The 23186-nt window shown below is 40.9% G+C and overlaps 1 protein-coding gene across 1 annotated transcript; it reads left to right on the top strand.

Moving 5' to 3' along the window:
- Positions 1–48: 48 nt before the first annotated feature.
- SWI5 (SWI5 homologous recombination repair protein) lies at positions 49–18151 on the top strand (the record flags this gene model as incomplete). The annotated part of the gene is made up of 5 exons (XM_043982433.1): positions 49–227; positions 812–860; positions 11220–11341; positions 13941–14035; positions 17108–18151. Coding segments are annotated over 5 exons (510 nt in total), but the record flags the coding sequence as incomplete, so codon positions are not given.
- Positions 18152–23186: the final 5035 nt, after the last annotated feature.

The raw sequence follows: 23186 nt of genomic DNA, 5'->3' as shown, positions 1-23186 counted from the left end.
CGCGCCGCCAGCCCCGCCCACCTCGCTACTTAGCTCCTGTCTCTGCTTTCTTCCCCTGGTCTCGTCTCGCTTGGCTCGGACTCTCCGGGCTCTTCTTCGGGAGTGCGCTCGTCCTGGCCCGAGAGCGAGTTTCGGCCCTGCCGCTGCTGCACTCCCTCGGCAGCCCTGGAGCCCCACGCGCTGCAGAGATCCTCCGGAGGGGAGCCCGGGACCCCGGGCCTCCGGAGGTGTGGCGGGAACGAGACCCCTCCCCAAAGATCCGACACCCTTCGGAAACCCCCTTTTCAGGAGACCTCAGCCCCTTCAGCAGCGACCCCTCCTCAAAACTTAGCGCCTAGCACGGTGCCTGACTCATAGTGGGCGTTTAATAAATTCCTTTTCTTCCTTCCCCCCCCCAATCCATCATGAGCATCATCAGAGACCACCTTCCTTTTAAAGACCCCCACCCCTCTCGAAAGATCCTACCCGCCTCAGAAACCCCTGTCTCAAGATGTTTGTACCCCTCTTTTAAGAGATTGGCCTTCAGTGAACCCCATCAGAGACCTCATCTCCTTTAAAGAAACCCACCCCTTCCATTAACACCTCTTTATCCAGAGACTCTCAGCCCCTTTGGGAGACTCCCGACGGCTCTCAACCCTTTAGAGTCTACCCCTCCTCAGTCTCTGTTCCTTCCCGAATGTCCTGGCCTTAAAAACCTGATCCGGTTTCCCTTTCCCACCTGCCCTCACTCCAGAGGGTCCCTGGGCTCCCAGATACCCTTACCCACAGTCCTTAGGTCTCTAACCATCCCTTTCCCTTGGTTGCTTTCCAGGGCACGACTGGGACTCCCCAAACGCCATTCGGCAGCTTTCCGATCCCCTGTGAGTATATCTTCAAGCTCTCATGCTTCTTCCAAGGACTTCTTTCTTCCCTTCCTTTCTCCCTGGGCCGTCTCAATTTTGCTTCCTGTCACACAGTGTATTTTTCCCAATTTCTCTGGGCCTCCTCAGTTACAGCACAGCAATCCTTTTCTTGATCTCTGATTCCATAGCAGACGTTCTCACGACAAGTTTTCCAAATCTTTCCTCCTGCTTCCAAGGTCTTACACCTTCACTAGGTGTATGCTGCCATAGTAGGTGTTTAATAAATGTGTGATGAATCGAATGACTTACCTGCCCCCTACTTGACCAAGGCAGGATATCTGATGTTACTTTATCCAGTCTCCTCTACCTCAAAATATTTCTGCTTCTAAGTATGTTTTCTCATACTCATCAGATTCAGATGGAGTCCCGTCCAAAGCTAACCTCCCCTGTGTCTTCCTTCTGCTTTCTTTAGGACCTTGCTCCCTAATTTCTCTCTACCATCTTTTCCTCCCACCTGGTTGCTTCCCCTCTACCTTTAAGCACACAGATGTCTCCAATCTTGGAAGGGGGGGGGGGGAACGAACAAAAAAACGTTACTCCTACTGCCCTCACTAGTTATTATCCCATATCTCCCTTCCCATTCTCTGCCAAACATACATGCTGCCTTCATCAGACACTTGGCTCTTTAACCTTTGGCAGTCTTATTTCTGCCCTTTCCACTCTACCTTTCAAACTCTTCAGATATCTCCTCTGACCTTTTAATTGGCAAACCCAGTGACCTTTTTTTCATCCTTCATTTACTTTCTTGAAGAAATGTCTTCCTCTTCTCCACTGCCTCCTCCTTGGAGCCCTCTCTTCCCTCTTCATGAGTCAATACTATTCTGCTTTTTCAACTACTTAACTATTCATTCTTCTTGGTTCTTTTCCCTCAGTTCCCTGTTCTTCTCTTTCTCTTACTATACTTGATAACTTATGCTGTGGTTTTCAGTGGCCATTTCTTTTGCTGTTCTGTCAGTACTTCTGCTGATGACTTCCAAATCTCTGTCTCTCATTCTGACCTTACAGGTGAGTTTTACATTTCCAATTGTCTCCTGTGTATTTTTCCATTTGGATGTCTTGCTTTCATCTCACTAGATGCACTCAGTGCATTTAAAACTGATCTCGCCTCCATGTCAAAATTGCCCCTTTCTCCTGACTTTCCTATATCTTTTTTGGTTTGGTTTTTGGTTTTTGGGTTTTTTGCAGGGCAGTGAGGGTTAAGTGATTTGCCCAGGGTCACACAGCTAGTGTCAAGTGTCTGAGTCTGGATTTGAACTCAAGTCCTCCTGAATCCAAGGCCAGTGCTTTATCCACTGCGCCACCTAGCTGCCCCCTCCTATATCTTTTGACAGTTTCCATTTTGGAGAAAATGGAGTCATTTGTGATCTTTCTCTCTCTCTCTCACCCCCATGTTTATCAGATCCTGTATATTCTTCTTTGTAATGTCTTTCTCACCTGTCCCTTTTCATTTCCATGGACACAACATTAGTTCAGGTCCTTACCACTTCATACATGAACTATTGACCTTCTCACTTTTACCATTACCAGTCTTCCCCCAACCCACCATTCACACTTCCATTTTCAGATTAATTTTGCCAAAACATATCATATTACCTTCTAGCTCAAAAACCTATAGTAATGCTTAAACAGCTAAAAGCATAGTGTGATATTTCTGAGCCAGATATATGACTTTATACAATCTGGCCTTGTTCTAGCATTCTAACTTTTATTTCTTTGCCAGGCAATGAGGGTTAAGTGACTTACCCAGAGTCACGCAACTAGAACATGTCAAGTGTCTGAGGCCAGATTTGAACTCGGGTCCTCCTGAACCAGGGCTTTATCCACTGTGCCACCTAGCTGCCCTTCTAAATGCTTCCTTTGCTCCTGTCATACTAGTCTCATAGTCCCTACAAAATACCAAGTTCATTCCCACCTCTGTGACTATATTCACACCAGCCTGAGGTGCCCTCCCCTTTCTTTATATTTATCTGAATCCTACTAATTTTTCTTTTTTTGTTTGTTTTTTAAAAAAGTATGGGGGCAGCTAGGTAGCGCAGTGGATAGAACACTGGCCCTGGAATCAGGAGTTCAAATCCAGCCTCAGACACTTGACACTTACACTTACCCTGAGCAAGTCACTTAACCCCAATTGCCTCCCCCCCCCCAAAAAAGTATGTAATCCCTGATTTTGGTGTAATTTTAATACAAGTTAAAGCACCAGCCCTGGATTCAGGGGGACCTGAGTTCAAATCTGGCCTCGGACACTTGACATGTACTAGCTGTGTGACCCTGGGCAAGTCACTTAATCCTCATTGCCCTCCCCCCCAAAAAAATAAATAAAATAAATTAGGGGCATTTTGTTGTTTTTTTATTGATGCCTTTTAAAAATCAAAATCATGGTGACTAACAGTTACTGGCCTCAGGTCATTCTCCTTCCTTTCTCAAGTCATTCAGTATCTGGCATGTCCTTAAATCCCATGATTTATCCCCAGGGAGGGTCATCACTCTATCTCCATGTATACCTTCACCATGAAAAACTCTGATATACCTCTCAATCATAAGTTATCATTACATCTTTCCCTATGCCTTACCCCTCCTAAATATATTCTTTTTTTTTTTGGTGAGGCAATTGGGGTTAAGTGACTTGCCCAGGGTCACACAGCTAGTAAGTGTTAAGTGTCTGAGGCTAGATTTGAACTCAGTTCCTCCTGAATCCAGGGCTGGTACTCTATCCACTGCGCCACCTAGCTGCCCCTCTAAATATATTCTTCATCTCATAATGACCTCTGTCCATCCACCCTTCAGTACTTTTTTTTTTTTTCTGGTGAGGCAATTGGGGTTAAGTGACTTGCCCAGGGTCACACAGCTAGTAAGTGTCAAGCGTCTGAGGCTGGATTTGAATTCAGGTACTCCTGAGTGCTCTATCCACGGCGCCACCTAGCTGCCCCTAAATTACCCTTTTTTTTTTGTAATTCTTTTAAAGAACTATTCTTATCTGTTGACCATTTATCTCTCTCTTTTTTTATATATCTCTCAACAAACATTTATTTTATTTTCAACATTCATAAGGGTAGTTTTCAACATTCATTTTCATAAGATTTAGAGTTCCAAATTTTTCTCCCTCCCTCCCTTTCCTCCCCCCTCCACAAGATCATGGCAGAGCCATGAGGGTTAAGTGACTTGCCCAGGGTCACACACCTAGTTAAGTGTCAAGTGTCTGAGGCTGGATTTGAACTCAGGTCCTCCTGAATCCAAGGCCAGTGTTTTATCCACTGTGCCACCTAGCTGCCCTCTTCAGTACTTTCTCAACTTTGATCTTACAGTTAACCAGTTTGACTCCATTTTGCCCTTTAATTTTGATTTCCTTACTCCCTTGTCCTGTTGACAATCATGCCTTGACCAAAATTAGCCCTGTATTACTCCCATCACCTGCCTTTCATGCTCCTACTTGTGCTGCTGAACAAAGCTGGAGAATATCCTGCAACCAGGCTGACTGAATGCATTACTAATTTATATTATCTAACTGTAATGGGGCACTCCCTGTAGCAAAGCACTCCTTTTTCTCCACGTTAATTGATGCTCTATCCCACTTTGCACAGAGGCTGTTTCATATTTTATCTTCTCTCTTCAAACCTCCCATACCTCCCCCTCTTTCCAACACTCTCAGCTAAGGACCTCAATGCCCTTTTTTTCATAGATTTAAAAATTTTTTAATTATATTTTAACATTTATTTTTAAAATGTTTAAGTTCCCAATTCTCTCCATCCCTCTAGCCCCTCCCTTACCCATTAAGAAGGCAAGCAGTATTATATTAATTATACATGTGAATTCATGCAAAACATATTTCCATATTAGCTTTGTTGCAGAAAAAGAAAAAATAAAGTGAAAAAAGTATGCTTCAGTCTGCACTCACAGTTCATCAATTCTCTCTGGAGGTGGATAATATTTTTCTTTGTAGGTTTTTTGAAATTGTCTTCTATCATTGTATTGATTAGAGTAGCCAAGTCTTTCACAGTTGACCATTATTACAATATTGCTGTTACTGTGTACAATGTTATCCTAGTTCTGCTCACTTCACTTTGCATCAGCTCATATGAGTCTTCTCAGGTTTTTCTGATACCATCCCCTTTATAAATTTTATATCACAATTGTATTCCATCATAATCATATATCACAACTTGTTCAGCCATTCCCTAATTGATGAGCATCCCATCAATTTCCAATTCTTTGCCACCACAAGAACTTCTATAAATAGCTTTGTACATATAAGTCCTCTTCTTTTTTCTTTGATCCCTTTGGGATATAGACTTAGTAGTGGTTTTGCTGAGTTGAGGGGTATGCAGAGTTTTATAGCTCATTGGACGTAGTTCCAAATTGTTCCTTTCTGTATCTTCTTCCATGTTTCCCTCCATTAGCTGTGGGTATAACCCAGGGCTTTGTCTTGTCTACATTCTCTTACCTGGTGAACTCATAAGCTTCCATGGGTTAAATTGACAAGTCTGTGCAGATGATTTCCAGATCTATATATTCAAATCTAGTCTTTTTCCTGAGCTGAAGTTTTGCATCACCAGCCACTGTTGTACATTTCAAACTATATTTTCCTTAACAATCTCAAACTCAAAATGTCCAAAACAGAATTCATGATTGTTTTCTTCTCAAACCCACCCCTCTTGTGAACTACTCTCAAGGGTACTGTCACTTATCCAGTCACCTAGGCTCACAGCCTCAAGTGTCATCCTTGACTCCTTCATTTTAACTTCACAGTCTTGTCTTTCTTTCACCACAACAGCTCTTGCATATCTTCTTTTCTCTCTACTTACACAGACCCTCATTACCTCTTGACTATTGAAATACCTTCCTAATTGGTCTTCCTGCCTCAAGTCTCTCCCCAGTCCAATTCATTTTTCCTCATAGCTGCCCCATCATGCCCCATAGGCTGTGGGTATACTCCAAGGCTTTGTCTTTCCATAAGTTTAATTATCATCTTGATACAATAGATAAATAGCCAAGTAGATTAAACAGTTATATCTAATCTGGGATCCATCTGTCCATCCATTTATCTATTTATCTATATCTAATTTTCAACTCCAGTCTTTAAGATGACTCCCAGGTTCACATCTCCAGTTTCCTGTTCATTTCCTATTGGATATTTCATGGATATTTATTTCAGCGTGTCCAAAACAAACTCATTATCTTTCCCCAACACCTCTCCACCCTTCCAGACTTCCCTATTTCTGTTGAGGGCACCATTGTCCCTTCCATTCTTCAAGGTTTGCAGTCTTGGCATTATTCTTTCCTCTTCACTGTTCTACACCTCACTTATCTAGTCATTTGCCAAGTCTTGCCATTGCTACCTCCACACCATCTCTTACATTGTTGCTTCCTCACAATTCACACGGCTACTACCTTAGGCCATCACCAGGCCATGACCTGGACTAGTGGGATCCCCATCAATTGATCACGAGATCTGGAGTCAGGAAGGCCTAGGTTGAAATTCCACTGCAGATATTAGCTATGTGACTTAACCTTTCTGTGCCATTTGTATAATGAGGACCTTAGACTCTATGGCCCCTTAGGTCCTTTCCAGTTCTAAATCAAAGATTCTCTGATTCTGTCTTTCCTTACTCCAGTCCATCTTTCCGATAGTTGCCAAAGTGGCTTTCCTTAAGAACATATCAGGCTGGGGCAGCTAGGTGGTACAGTAGATAGAGCACCGGCCCTGAAGTCAGGAAGACCTGAGTTCAAATCCAGCCTCAGATGCTTAACACTAGCTGTGTGACCCTGAGCAAGTCACTTAACCCCAACTGCCTCACCAAAAAAAACCCCCCAAAACCCAACACATCAGGCCATGGCGTTCTTCCGCTCAGTAAACTCTAATGGTTCTCTATTGTCCCTAGGATAAAATAAAAATTCTTCTATTTGGCTTTTAAAATCTTGCACAATTTGGCCTCAACTTACCTTTCTAATCTCATCCTATATCATTTCACTTCCTGCTATCAGCTTGTACAGGCCTCCCCATGTGTCTTAGAATTTCTTACATTTGTTGTTTCCTCTGGTGCAATACCTTTCTATTGCATTCCTATACCTTAATCTTGCCATTCCTGCCTGTTCTTCAAAGCTGAACTCAAGCCACATTCATATAACTCGTTTGACCACTCTAGCCCACAGTGATCTCATTCTCTGTAACATATGTGTGTGGGTGTGTGTATGCATGCACACATATTAGTAAATGGATCTTTACTGCTCATTTGGCCCTCATATTTTAAATATCTTTGTGTGTGTGTGTGTGTGTGTATGTGTGTGTACCCCCATTCCCTGTCGAATCCTGCCCCATCCCGACCCCCCTTCTTCCCCAACTACTCAGTAGATACTTGTTGATTGTTTGATTGTACTGAGTATGAAAAAGCTACTAGTTCCTGGCTGTTGGTCATAGCATCATGGATTTAGAGATGTAAGGGACCTTAGAAGTCACCTGGTCTGATTCCCTTGTTTTATAGTTGAGAAAACATAGATTTAGAGAGCTTAAATGACTTACCCCTCTTCTACTGTCTTCTCTCTGAGATGACCTTCCATTTATACTGGAGAGATCTTGTATATGCCATTTTTAGATGATGTCTCCCTCCAAGACAATCCCAAAGGACTAATGGTGAAACATACTATCCACCTCCAAAGAAAGAACTGATATTGATTGAACACACTGAAGCATGCTATTTTTTTTCTTTTATTCAAGTTTTCTTGTACAAAATTACTAATATGGCAATGTTTTACATAATTGAACTTGTATAAACCTATATCTGATTGTTTACCACCTCAGGGAGTGGGGAAAGGAAGGAGGGAAGGAGGGATAAAATTTGGAACTCAAAACTTTAAATAAAGGAGTATTTACTGAGAAAAGGAAAAAAAAGATGATGTCTCCCTCATTAGAATGAGTACCTTTAAAAAAAAGAAAGAAAGAAAGAAAGCATGAGTACCTTTGAGGATAAGGATGATGTTTTTGCTTTTCTTTAAATCCTCAGTGTTTGTTGACTGGTTGATTGACTGACTGATCCTTACATCTAGAAAGGAAAGCTCAAACTTCCTAGTCTTACCTTCAAGGTCTTCTAGGGTCTGGTGCCAACATACTTTGCAGCCTTATTTCATATAACTTGCTTTCATGCATCCTACTTCATCCATACTGAATTCCCTACCATTTCACAAATATGCTATTTTTTTCTGACTGTGCCTTTGTTCACTTTGTTCCCGATGCCTGAAAGATACACAACTTCACATCTTGCTACCTCTGCCTTTAGAAACTCATCCTTTAAGACCCAGTTTATTTGGTTGCGTAAGCCAGAATAAGTAGTTGAGAATGATACTTTTCAAGCCTGGGTAACTGGGAGAATGGTGAACTCAATAGCAATAGGGTAGTTAGGAAGTGGGGTGTGTTTTAGGGGAAAGATAATGAGTTCAGTTTTGGATATGTTGAGTTTTAAGATCTTTTTTTTCCAGGGCAATGAGGGTTAAGTGACTTGCCCAGGGTCACACAGCTAGTAAGTGTCAAGTGTCTGAGGCCGGATTTGAACTCAGGTCCTCCTGAATCCAGGGCTGGTGCTTGATCCACTGCACCACCTAGCTTCCCCTGAGTTTTAAGATCTTTATGGGACAACTACTAGGTCTTTGTCTCAGGTTTAAAAAATTTTTTTTCTTTTTTCGAAGGTGGGATTTTTTTTGTTAGTTTCTTTTTCTTTTTTATCATAAAAGTATTTTATTATTTTCTAGTTACATGTAGAGATAGTTTTCAATATTTGTTTTTATAAGATTTCTAGTTCCAAATTTTTCTCCCTCCCTTCCTTCCCTCCCCCATCCCCAAGATGGCAGACAATCTGATATAGCTTATATATGTACAATTACATTGAACATATTTCTGCATTAGTCATGTTGTGAAAAAAGAATCAGAATAAAAGGGAAAAACCTCAAAGAAAAAACGAAAACGAAAAAAGTAGGAACAGTATGGTTCAATCTGCATCTAGATTCCACAGTTCTTTTTTTCTGGATGTGGAGAACATTTTCCATCATGAGTCCTTTGGAATTTTCTTGGACCATTGTACTGCTGAGAAGAGTCAAGTCTGTCACAGTTGGATCATCACAATGTTGTTGATACTATGTACAATGTTCTCCTGGTTCTGCTCATCTCATTCAGCATCCCTTCCAGGTTTCTCAAAGAGATTTTTAAAAAGGGAAAAAGACCTATTTGTACAAAAATATTTATAGCAGCTTTTTCTTTGTGTAAGGGGCTAAAATTCTAGCTAGTCTGTCGAAAATGTCTAATGAGTGGTTGCCAATAAATTATAAACTTTAACAAGAGTTAGACTTTTAAGCATTTATTAAGGAGAATAGGAATTTGGTAGAGAAAGAGGCCTAGATTCATCTATCTATTAAAGAGCATTCCTAGCTCCACTCAACCAGAGTCCTGATGAAAAAGAGCAAGAATGCCAGCCTCGCCCCCTCTTCCTCCCACAAGCAAACGTCACTTCCTGATGCCAAAGAGCCTCCTGTCTTGTCCTCAGACGCCTTCTCCTCATGGCAGAGCATCCTGCAGTAAATCTCCAGCAGGTGGCGTCATTCCAATTGTTAAATTTGGTAGTAAAGAATTGGAAATTGGGAGGCAGCTAGGTGGCGCAGTGGATAAAACACTGGCCTTGGATTCAGGAGGACCTGAGTTTAAATCCAGTCTCAGACACTTGACACTTATTAGCTGTGTGACCCTGGGCAAGTCACTTAACCCTCATTGCCCTACCCAAGGGGAAAAAAAACCAACCAAACAATTGGAAATTGAGGGGATGCCCATCAATTAGGGAATGGCTAAACAAGTTGTGGTATATGATGTGAATAACTTAGCTCTTCTCAGCGATGCAATGATCTAAGATGATCCCAAAGGATTAATAATGAAAATGCTATTACCTTCAGAGAAAAAACTGATGTATTCCTAATGCTGACTGAAGGCATACAATTTTCACTTTTTTCACATTTATTTCTATGGATTCAGGTTTTCTTCCACAAAATGACATGTGTAAATATATTTTACATGATTGCATATGTATAACCTATATCAGATTGCTTTCTGTCTCAGGGATGAAGGAGGAAAGGAAGGGAGAGAATTTGTAACTACAAATTTTTTTTTTAAATGAATGTTTGAGGGGGCAGCTAGGTGGTGCAGTGGATAGAGTACCAGCCCTGGATTCAGGAGGACCTGAGTTCAAAGCTGGCCTCAGACACTTAACACTTACTAGCTGTGTGACCCTGGGCAAGTCACTTAACTCCAATTGCCTCACCAAAAAAAAAAAAAATGAATGTTTCAAATTGTTTTTACATGTAATTGGGGAGAAAGTAAAATATTATTAAATATATATGGTTATGGGACATCCAGTTCAAACTGTCTGGTAGGCCATTAAGATTTATTTAGAGTAAACTCCTTTAGATTCATGACTGCTATATATCTTTTTACCTCTATTAGCATCTCCCATAGTGGTTGACTTAGATCATCTAGTCTAATCTTGGCATTTTACATGTGAGGTAATTGAGGTCCAGAGAGATTAAGGAGATAATGCTGGATAATCTATTGCAATTCATTGAAGCCCAAGGAATAATTCTAGTATTCTTGGTCAAGAAGTAGTTTTTCCCATTCTTCACCTTGGACTATCTTCTTCAGTTCCTTCCGAATCATTCTAGGTCCATGTTCCAGGGGCTTGCTCTTTAAACCTAAAGTGTTCCAGTTTCTTATTTTTCTCCAAGCTTAGAGACCTACCTTCTGCATCCCCTCCAGTGTCTCTGAGAGGAAAGAAGGGCTAAAGAGAAAGTGAGGTATTGGGAAAGCCCTAATCCCACCACTTGTCACTTGGTAAATAGCTAAAATTTTTAGAGCACTTCAAGTTTTACAAAGTCCTTTCTTTACAACCCTGGGAGGTAGGTAGTACAAGTGGAGATAAGAAAAACTCAAGGTTCAGGGATATCAAATGACTTATCCAGGGCCACACAACCAGGAAGTGTTGGGCCAAAGCCCTTTACATTCTGCTTTGCTCCTTTTGGCAGGATCAAATTGGGAAGAAAACCCCAGAGTTCAGTTGATACGGCTATCAGGGGGCTGAGCATGCTGACTGATGATTTTATAGTTGAGAAAACATAGATTTAGAGAGCTGAAATGACTTACCCCCTTCTACTGTCTTCTCTCTGAGATGACCTTCCATTTATACTGGAGAGATCTTGTATATGCCATTTTTAGATGATGTCTCCCTCCAAGACAATCCCAAAGGACTAACCCCAAAGGTCAGCACTCATATCCTTTCTCATGATGTTGTTTAGGTGCTCACTCCCAAATCTGACCAGGCTGATGATACCAGTGAGGATTCCTTGCGGCTTGAAATCCAGGAGCTAAAGCAAAAGAGGGATGCTTTGGATCAGGAGATCTCCCAACTGATGGCTGAGTACATTTATTACTAAATTTGTTGTGAGATCCCTTACCTTTGTTGGGATTTGTTTATTAAATACCGTGGTTTGAGGACAAAGCATCTTGTTAAGTATTCAGGGGATGTTGAAAGGAAGTATAATAGCAGCTGTATATATTACTTTAGAGTTTATAAATGTCACCTTTGAGGCTCACAGTACCCCAGTAAAGTTGGATACTGCAAACCTTATTATCCCACTTTTAAAGATAAAGAAGCTGGGAGTCTGAAAAAAAAAAATGACTTTCCCCATGTTTCATAGCTAATCAATGGCAGGACCAGGACTAGAACCTCATTCTTGTGATTCCCCGAGCCTCCTTTCCCCCCCCCCCCCTCCCCCATTGCACTGTGCTGTACTATACCACAAGGTTTCTTTCCTTAGGGAGTTTCCTGTCTATGGAGGGAGGCCCAGCCCCTGCCCTCAGGGGAACAGCTCAGTGCTAACAAGAGAGCTAGACCTAGTGCTTGGCTCCAGCTCTAGAACTAACTTGTTTTATCCAATCACACCTTCATTTTCCTTCTCTGTGGAGGAGAGGGTTGGGCTAGATAATTGCAAAGGTTGATTCTAGCTCTAAAATGTAGCGATAGAGCTGGAGCATGGACACCTACCTGAAAAAGATCTTAACAATGCTTACAGGGGCAGCTAGGTGGCATAGTGGATAAAGCACTGGCCCTGGAGTCAAAAGGACCTGAGTTCAAATCCGGCCTCAGACACTTGACACTTACTAGCTGTGTGACCCTGGGCAGGTCACTTAACCCTCACTGCCCCGCCCAAAACAAAACTGAAAAAAAAAAGAATGCTTACAAAACAGGACCATCAGACATGATTACAAGGCTGAAGGCTAAAAGTTAAACTGGCATGAATTTCACCCCTCTTTGAATTGGTGGGTTGAAGACTTTGTTCCTAGAGTTTCTTTCCTCGAGTTCATAGAACTACATAGACTTCAGGGAACTACTTAGATTTTGAGATAGAGCACAAATTTTAGAAATCAAGTCAGTGCCTTAACCTGTACTTTAGTAGCCTCTTAGGGCCAAATCATTCACCCTGTCAAAAATATGAAGTCTGGAGTTCACCTCTCTGGAAAGTACAATCAAAGCTGGAGGGGCTGGATGGGGTGGGGGATGGGAGTGAAGAGGATCTAGGTAATAGAAAAGGCTCCATCTACCCCCATTTACAAAGGCACTCCCAAACTCCTATTTGAAGTTCCTGTTATTTTAATGTCTATGACCCTCTTGGAACTCTTTTCCAGCTCCATGTTTGATTAACATTGAACACGACCAACTGGCTAGATTTTTACTGTTTGAGGAGGAATTGACATTCACATTCCATGTAGATATTCTTGTTCCGCTGTGCTCTCTCAAGCATACTTCTTTGTCTGAACGTTTTATTTTGGCACACATTTCTTCTCCCCTCCCTCCCCAAACACACACACACACACACACACACACCACACACTCTCCCTCTCCCCCCTCCCCCTCCCTCTCTCTCTGTCTCTGTCTCTCTCTCTCTCCATTCTCCCAAAACAAGAGTATAGCAAATTGAGTGATTGAGGCTGATCTTGTTACTTTACTCTTTTGTCATTTACCAGTTGTTAGTAGAGTAGAAAGGAAGGATCTGTCCTTTAAATTAATAACCATGTACCGACATTGCCCACTGAATTTGACCCATATTTCGTTACCTTTCAGTGTTGCTTTTATTGACTGACATTGTTGTAGTCACTGTGGACGTACAATTTTGGCTATGCTTCGTTCACTTGGCATCATGCCGACTGGACCTTCCCACACTTCTATGAATCCTATGAATTCTATGAATGATATTCATCATTCCTTATGGCACAATAGCATTCCATGACATTAATATAGTTCCTTTGTTCAGCTGTCGTCCAGTTGTCAGCCACGTACTTTGTTTGCAGCTTTTTCTCATTACAGATAATGTTCTTATGAATGTATTTGTTACCTACAAATCTTTTCTCGTTGCCATTCACCCACTTGGAGTATAAGTCCTACAGTGTGCTCCCTATGGTAGACTATAAACAGTTAAATCACCTTTCTTCTGTAGTTCTAAACTGTTTTTCAAAATACTACCACATGGTGGAAACAATGTGGGATTGGACATCAGTTCAAAACTGATCTCCCCCTTCTGCTCTGTGCAACTGTGGCTCAGTCACTTCACTCCTTTCTTCATTTTCCTCTATTATAAAATGAAGATATCAATGACCTCTCAGTTCCCCTTTGTTCCCCCATACCCCACCCAGCCTAGTTTCTTGCTGTAGTGTTCAAGGCTTTGCCTCACATCCTCACTGTAAAGTAGCCTGTGTAAACATTATTAACCCCATCTTATGGATAAGAAAACTGGTTCAGAGAAGTGACTTATCAGTGATCATACAGCCAGTAGTGTCGGAACTGTAACCCTCCAAGTCCATTGCTTCATTCGTGTCCACTAAACCCTTATGCACACATCAGTTCACTTTAGTTCAGCAGACGTTTTCTTTTTCTTTTTTCAGACATATTATTCTTGATTGTCATTGCAGCTTCTAATCCTCATATAGCTTTTCATTGTCTATTTTTCTGCATTTCTCAGAGGCTACGTTGTGTCTGAGTTGGAGGACCACATTTCCCTGCTCCATGAGTACAATGACATTAAAGATGTGGGCCAGATGTTAATGGGAAAATTAGGTGAGTAGCTGGAAGTTCCCTGGCTTCATAGAGACTGCCTCTCCCTGCCCCACACCCCCTGCTTTGGCTTTCATATTCTTTGAGTATCCTGATACATTCAATCCAGCAGTCACTGCTTTGTGTCCGTTCTTGTAGCTCCTTGTCTCTTATTCACTACTAACAATTCTAGACACCTAGGAACGGCTAGGCAGTTTATATTTTGGTTTTGGGGTGGTTTTTTTTGGTGAGGCAATTGGGGTTAAGTGACTTGCCCAGGGTCACACAGCTAGTTAGTGTCAAGTGTCTGAAGACAGGTTTGAACTCGGGTCCTTCTGAATCTTGGGCCAGTGCTTTATCCACTGTGCCATCCAGCTTCCCCTAGGCAGTTTGTATTTTGGTTCCTAAACACCCTTATCCATGTGATTGACATGCTTGCTTTGGGAGTTGCCACAGACTGTGACAAGTGTCTGCAATTTCCCCAGGACCTAAATGGGGACAATTTTCTGATTATGTCCCTCCCACCCACCTCAGGTAGATAATTGGAGTATTTTAATATATCAGGCTCTATATGGATTAGTTGAGAGATTCTGTTTGCCTTCAAGTTGCTAACTTGTTAATGCAGCAACAGCAAAAGCCTTTTGTTTTTTAATGATCCACCTTGTTTCTACTAAGAATCTCCTTTTTGGAAGCCTTTAGTCATAACTCCAGGCACGTCTGGGATGACTATGTATAATGCAGAGGGAAGATGTAAATATGCTTTTTGAGTTCTTCTTAAATTTTCTTTTTTATTATGAACATGAACAGAAATGTCAGTATATAGAGAAAAGGAGGCTCATATATGAAACTGAACTTCTTTTATCTATGTTTTTTAAAAATATGTATTGGGGGCAGCTAGGTGGTGCAGTGGATAGAGCACTGGCCCTGGATTCAGGAGGACCTGAGTTCAAATCCAGCCTCAGACACTAATAAGAAATGAAAATCAAAACGACTCTTAGGGTTTCACCTCACATCCAGCAAATGGTAAAGATGATAAAAGATGGGAATGGTCAGTGTTGGAGGGCTTTTGGAAAGAAAGGCATACAAAAACAATATAGCTGTGGATTGGTCTAACCATTTTGGTAAACAGTTTGAATTATGCTAAGAAAGTGACTAAAAGATTCATACCCTTTGATCCAAAGATACTATTACTAGGCACATATATACCCCACATGTCAGTGATAAAAAGAAAGGCACTATATACATATATATAAACACTTTTTTTTTAAATGTGGGTTTTTTTTTTTCCAATCAGCAAAAATTTGCCTTCCACCCTCCTACTCCAACCCCCATGCTCCACCCCCACCCCCAGTTGAGAACTAGAGAAGAACCAATTTCAACATTGGCCATGTCCAAAAGAAATCTTTGTCTCATTCTGCACTCTTGAGTCTGTCTCCCTATTAGGAGGTAGGCACCAGGCTTCATCATTAGTCCTCTGGAATTGTGGTTGGTCATTACTCTGGTAAGAATTCCTAATTTTTTCAAAGTTATTTGGCTTTAACATATTGTTGTCATTGTTTAAATTGTTCTCCTGGCTCTCTTCACTTAATTCTGTATCAGTTCATAGAATTTTTCCCAATTTTCTCTGAAACCACCTCAGTCATTATTTCTTTCTTACAGTACAATTGTATCTCATCGGGGGCAGCTAGGTGGCACAGTGGATAAAGCACTGGCCTTGGATTCAGGAGGACCTGAGTTCAAATCCAGCCTCAGACACTTGATACTTAACTAGCTGTGTGACCCTGGGCAAGTCACTTAACCCTCATTGCCCTGCCCCCCCCCCCCAAAATTGTATCTCATCACATTTATAAGCCATAACTCATTCATCCATTCATGGCCATCCCCTCATGACCATTCTTTGTCACCTAAAAAAAAGCTATAATATCTTTGAGTTTGTTTAGTTAGAGGTGATCCTTCCTTTAATCTACCTTCCCTTTAATTCCTCCTCCCCTCTTTTCCCCTTTCTCTGCTATTTCCTTGTTGAGCAGTAGTGGTTTTTTATAGTAGCAAAGACCTGGATATAAAATACCTGGTCATCCATTGAGGAATGGCTGAACACATTGTATGTTAACATGATGGAATAATATTGCAATGTAAGGACAATGAAGAATACAGAGAAGCAGAATACTTATAAACTGCAGCAAAGGGAAGCAAACAAAACCAGGGAAACACTACACAATGAACAGTAAGAAATGAAATGAAATATTGTGAAATTATAATGAACATTACAGATTTGTAGCTCCACATACAATCCTCTCCTGTTGTACTCTATATATGGAAGTGTCTGTTATTGTTTGCTACCAAAGTTCAAAAAAAATGTAAACAAGCTTGACCCCAGAGATATGAGAATGTACTTCCTGACCTTCTTGGTGTGGGGTACAATACTGTTTGTTTGGTTTTGTTTTCTGCAGGGCAATGGGGGTTAAGTGACTTGCCCAGGGTCACACAGCTAGTACGTGTCAAGTGACTGAGGCCAAATTTGAACTCAGGTCCTCCTGAATCTAGGGCCAGTGCTCTATCCGCTGCGCCACCTAGCTGCCCCTACAATACTGTTATATACAATACTGTATATAACATTTGACTGGATGTTTTGGGTTTTGGTTTTTTTCCCCCCCACTTTTATTTATAAGGGAAAGCTCTTTGATAAATAGAGAAGGAAGGATATATTAGGAAATGAAAGTGATATAAAAAAACCTTCTTTTTTGCATTTTTTAGAACATGGCTAATATGGAAATATATTTTGTATGACTACATATTTGAAATACGGGGGTTTTTTTGTACCTTCTCAATGGGGAGGGGAAGAGGGAAAGAATTTGGAATTGAAAGAGGGAGTTGGGTGTCATCAGAAAACACTTCCCAGAGAAGAGGAAAATATGAAAGTAAGGAATGTGAGGACTGACAAATGGGAGTCTTAAAGCCTTAGGTGAAAAGTCTGAATCTGACAGAGGGGATTAAGGAGTTTGTGATCAAAATGTTGGGTCATTTTTGTGCCAGGATTTTGACGGCATTCTCTTTCCCAATTTTCATTTTTCTCATGTCATCATTCTCTTATTCCAGCCAGTATCAGAGGTGTCACCACCAAGGAGCTATATCCTGAATTTGATCTGGACATGAATGACTAAGTAAAAAGATGTATTCCCCTGCATCCTCCTTAGCCAGCTGTAGGCGAAAAATCCCAAGGAGAGCACAAAGAGGAAACCTACAAGATTTCTAAGAGAGGTCATCGTGGCAGACAAAAGTATTCATAAGTTCTTTGCTAGAAAGGCTAGACTCATTTGAATGAAACACAGGGGAGGGATGTGGGTTAAGGGGGTGATTTCTCAGCTCTACAATCCCCTAAATTCTGATTATTCCAGGAAACAGATCACGGACATTCTTGACTATATCTTCCTTGTGTATGTATAGATATAAAATATTAAAAAATCATTTCCCTCATCTATAGCTTTGGAATTGTTATTTATATCTTCAAACTCATAAGGACGATCTATCTTGTGTGGTGCTGTATATGACTTAAAGGATGATGGGGAAGAAGAGATGGGTTCCTCCCTTCTAGAGGTACAGAAAAAGTGTTATGACTACCAATTGCATGTAATTTTCCCATCATAAAAGGCAAAAGTTTTACTAGTTTCCTATGCTGTGTGTCACTTACCCTTTATTATAATAGTGAAATTAAAGTGGAGTTACTTCTCTGAGCATAGACTCATTTGGCCAAGTGTGCCTTCCAACTTTGGGGCTCCCTGCCATTCCACCCTCTTCGTTGATGTGTTCTTGCCTCAGTCTCTCAGAAAGCAGCTGGGGACAGGGCATCTCGAAGTGGGAAGTGTCGGTCCCTGTTTATGCCCGGATGGAAAAATATTTTCAGGGAGCAGTTTAACTTTACTACATGTAAAATATTTGGAAACTTGTGGCAGTGGCCCTATCCTATTTTCATTCCAGAGCTGAGGGAGACTGAAACCAGGAATTGATTAAACTCCCAAGAAACCACTTAAAATAGAGCCAAAGTAACAGTTTTTTAAATTTTTTTGAGCCACAGCTCACCTACTCTTTCTGTTTCCCAGACATTCCCCCCTTCCCATGAAAAGCAAAAAAAAAAAAAAAACTCAGAAGAAAATGCTTTTTGATCCACTATACTCTTATCTATCTGAAGCATATTTTTCTATATTATAGGGGAGGTAAAGGAAATGACAAAATAAGGGACATAGGGAACAACTTTAAAAGTCAGAATAATCTAAAGTTAAGTTTTAAACATTTTACCGAGATTCTCTGTTCTTACAGGTAGATTCCTTTACTTCATTAGACAGAAATATTCTGATCCCACTTCAAAGCATCTTCTCCAAGTTAGCAGGAGCAGTGCAGTAACTCCACACCCGAGTCAAAGTTAGTATTTGGCACAAAAGTCAGCCACACGAACAGCCTCCTTCCCCTTGTCCTTCCTGTCTACCTCTATACTTTGGATTCGCCAAACATGCCATCTGGAGGACACTTGTAGATCATCAGTGGCTGTAGGATGGCGACATCTTAGGTAAAACCCCTATTTGCAGTAGCCAATCCATTTCCTGAATCTCTAAAATATGTTCCCTGTTACAGGTGCAGCAACAGGTGAGGGCCTCTGGGAGGCAGTGTCACCCCAGGGATGAACTAAAGTACTTCAGTGCTGACTAGAGCAAGAAAGAGTTCTCTGATGCCTTATTCTACAAAGAGTCAGCTGAACAGCCTTGCACAGGAAGATTCAGGCAAGGAGCCGGTGACATGGCTGCAGGCTTTGTTTTCACTTTTGCAAGGGAAGCTGTTCTCTCTAGCAACCTCTCCTCACCATCTGAAGGGAACAGGAATTCCAGGCAGCAATCAGGAGATTTTGGATTATGATCTGAGCCATAGATCCAGCTGCTTTAATATTATAGTATGCTAGGCATTTTGGATAATTTTTTTTTTTTTTTGCAGGGCAATGGGGGGTTAAGTGATTTGCCCAGGGTCACACAGCTAGTGAGTGTCAAGTGTCTGAGGCTGGATTTGTTTTTTTGGTTTGTTGTTGTTGTTGTTGTTGTTGTTGTTTTTGCAGGGCAATAGGGGTTAAGTGACTTGCCCAGGGTCACACAGCTAGTAAGTGTCAAGTGTCTGAGGCCGGATTTGAACTCAGGTACTCCTGATTCCAGGGCCGGTGCTTTATCCACCGCGCCACCTAGCTGCCCCCTGGATAAAATATTCTAAAGATAAAGTCTCAAACCTCTGGGAGTATAAAAGATCATTTCAGAGTCTTAGAATTGGAGGATATAATCTTTAACAATGAAATGAATGATATTCCTTCTTACAGCATTGTGTGAAAGGAAATAAATTGCCCAGGTACCAATTCCTACTTGTCCTTCCTCAAGGCCACTTCCCCTTTGACAGAGAGGTCTGTCCATCAGAGTATTATGTTCACAGAGTGAGTAAAGACTCTCATAAGGCAAAGTCCTACTTAAACTTTCCTTAATGTCCAGGTCTAGAAGAGGTTCAGGGTTAAGGTCTTATATCTAGAACTTACAAAAGTACTGTGAGGAAGCTGCCTGACTCAAATATTTTCTGTTTGCCAGAGTGTGTACGAAGGCTTTAGGAGGGTGGGTGGGAGCAGTGAAGCAGGCGAAAGGTTAAAATTACAAACCAAAATAGTTATCCATGTAATGAGCACAGCGTTCCTACAGAGAAGAGATTTTTGTCTCTAGTTAAGTCATTGTCCATAATAGAAAATTTATATTTCCATCCAGGCACCACAAGGTTAGGTGATAAGCAGGTTCATACTTCAGCCTAATCATCTGCTCCATTTTTCCCAGACCTCAAAACCCATTGGTTAGCATTCTCAAAAACTTTTGACTTGGCAGTCAGCTTTTTTCCCCAATCTATAAAAGTAGATCAAGCAGTAGCTTCCTGGCCATTCTCTTTAAGGTTCATGTGTCAGAACTGGAAGGCAAAGTAAAAATAGAATCTACTGGTCACCACCTCAGAGGCATCCCAATGAAAATTCCCAGAAATATATGCCAAAAAATTCCATTTTTAGGTTAAAAAGAAAAAAATACTACAAGCATCCAAAAATAAAGTTCAAATACCTAGAAACCACAGGATCACACAAGATTCGGCAGCTACCACTATATACGAGAAGAGAGTTTGGAGTACTATAATCCAAAAGGCAAAAAGTAAGCTTAAAACCAAGAATAATTTACCCCCCCCCAAAATTAATATAATCCTGCAGAGAGAAAATGGACCTTTAATGAAATAGGACCTCCAAGTATTTCTGATGAAAAGACCAAAACTTTGTAGAAGCTTTGAAATGTAAACATAGGAGTTAATGGGGGAGAAGTTTCTTGTGTTTATTCCTCTAAATTCCCTATTGATGATCTTGGGCACAGTTCATTTAAGTTCACAATGACATAGTACATTAAGGTTTACAGAGTGCTTTTCCTACATATTAAATCTCAAACTATCATAAAATAAATCTAAACACAACTTAATTCTTAAACAGCAAACTTTTGCTAACCCTAAAACTAGTCAACTTAGATCAACTATAGAGGATAACTTTCTCTTGGTAAATAGTCACTTTAGTCTTTCCCTAATCCTTAAACTGTGCAAAAGGAAATTTCTCACTGTTAGAGGTGACTTGTATTGTTTCCCTTGCTTCTTTATCCACCTTACCAAAAAAAAAGTAACCTGTCAAGCTGGTTTGCAAGGATAAGAAACAAGACTGTTTTGCTTCCATTGGCGCTTATTTTAGAAGTCTCTAACTTCACAAAGGGACTGAGTTTAGCCACTTCTCAAAGTATCACAACTCTTTCAAATGTTAATGATACCAACCTTACACAATAACACTATGAAGTATGTAGGACAGGCATTAATTACCTCCATTTCATAAATGAGGAAACCAATGCTCATTCATATTTGGCAATCTGTCTACAGATAGTTGACTAACAAGTGACTAGAGCACAGGTTTTCAGACTAACTTGTTTTTTTCCAAGTGCCCAGGGAAAGGTAGCACTGATATAAACTTGTATTACTAGATATAAAATCCTTAGGCAGAAAGGAACCTAGAGATCCATCTAACACCTTGCTTCCCCTTCATCACCCAATAGGTGATACTCTTGGTCAACCAACTCCTGCAATGACCCCACAGCTTCCCTTAATAGTATGTGCCATTGTCTCACAACACAAACAGGAAATTCTTAGTGATGACTAACATCAATCCTACCTGTTGATACTGGAAGCACTTCACTGTGAACTAGCTGTCACTAAAGACAGAGAAGAGATCCTTGCTGTCCTTCATTTCTTTCCCTGAGTGAAATGTGTAGCAACTGTCTAGCCAGGAAGGAAGAATTTAATAGGACACAGTATAATCCATCAAGGGCATGTTATTTTATGTGAATGCTATAAAAACTGCGGGCCCTGGGGGCTCCTGTTTTCTTTATGTGGGGCTTTAAGTTAATAAGCATTTATACACCACCCATAAATACTGGGCCAGAAAAAAATGCACTCTGAAGAGCCAAGATTAGTGTGGAGGGTGAAAGATAGATAACAAGAGGGGAAGGCTTAAAGCATAGTCAGAAGGAAAAAGGACCTGAGGTTATTTATGAAATAAATGAACAAGCAGGGACCTCTGAGAGAAAAGAACTTATGTCAAAGGCTAGGATTGTCTCATATTTCTTATGTGATTATAGCAGCTAGCACAGTGCTAAGCATAAAAGTACCTTGAAATTAATATTTTCATCCAATGAAATCACAGTACTTGGTACTTCTCTTACTATGCTTTCATGTATGTATTATATTAATTATTTGTACATATCTCTTATTGCCTCCTTACTAGATTGTAATCTCTAAGGAAGGCTTATCTGAACATTACTGGCAGTCTAGTCAAGTGCTATATACTCAGAAAGCATTCTATAAATGTGATGGGGTAAATGAATGGTGGGTACTTGAAAAATGTGCTGACTGAAAGAAATCTAGGCTGTGGTGCATGAAAGGGTGGAAAATCAATTCTAATCAGCAAGAATTTGTAAGTACCTAATTTTTAAGTACCCAAGATGAGGGATACACTTGAAATGGAGCTTTCTAAAAACCAGTCATCCTGGCAGAATAGAAATGAAGAAGAGAAAAGAAATGAACATTCCTCTAAAAAAAAAAAAGAAAGGAACATTCCAGTGCCCAAGTTGGGCAGGAAGAATCTAGACTGGAAGGCAGTATCTGACTTGATAATCCATTTGGGTTTTATGGGAGTTTGTATTTGTTGGAAGCAGAACATATTTTCAGAGAGAAAAAGCCTTGGTTTGCTTAACAAAAGGGGTGGATACATTCTGGAGGGGACATGGGTGGTATGAGTAATGATGGGTGGAGCTGATGCTTAAAGTTTATCAGCAAGGTTATTACCATTCTTTGTGACCTATTACTAGGCATAGCCCATACCTTACCTGCCTATAGGGCAAGGGTGCTAGAAGCTCCTTTCTAACCTAGACTCTGGCTGTCTAAACCTGCCTCTGACGCCTACCTAAACAGTAGTGTGGATGGGGTGGGGGTTGGGAAGAGGGAGGATGAAGGCAGAAGTAAAAGTTGCCTATTTAGAATTTAAAAGTCTCCTCCTTAACAGGGTTTTCTGATCCCCAATCACTTCCATGACTAGTTGTTAGGCGATATATAACAAGTTCTGCAATTGCCTTCCTCTTCACCTCCAAAACTGGCCCCATCCCCAGGGAAACATAGGAGGCATAGCCCTTACTGAGTTCAGGTAAAATGACAAGCCAAAAAGCAATGCCCAGATCTCTGGAACTAGGTTTAAGAAAGGTCACCTCACTACTGATTAGAGGAATGCAAATTAAAACTACTCTGAGGTACCACCTCACACCTATCCAATTGGGTAATATGACAAAAAAGGAAAATGATAAATACTGGAGAAGATATGGGAAAATTAGAACACTAATGCACTGCTGGTGGAGCTGTGAACTCATCTAATCATTCTGGAGAGCAATTTGGAACCATGCACAAAAGTATACCCTTTAATTCAACAAAACCCCTACAAGGTCCCAAAGAGATCATAAAAAAAGGAAAAGGGCCCACATGTACAAAAATATTTATACCTGCTCTTTTTGTGGCAAAGAATTGGAAACTGAGGAGATTACCATCA

This window comes from Dromiciops gliroides, chromosome 2 (genome assembly GCF_019393635.1).
Source record: "Dromiciops gliroides isolate mDroGli1 chromosome 2, mDroGli1.pri, whole genome shotgun sequence".
NCBI lineage: Eukaryota > Metazoa > Chordata > Mammalia > Microbiotheria > Microbiotheriidae > Dromiciops > Dromiciops gliroides.
This window is presented reverse-complemented; position numbering and strand designations above follow the sequence as displayed.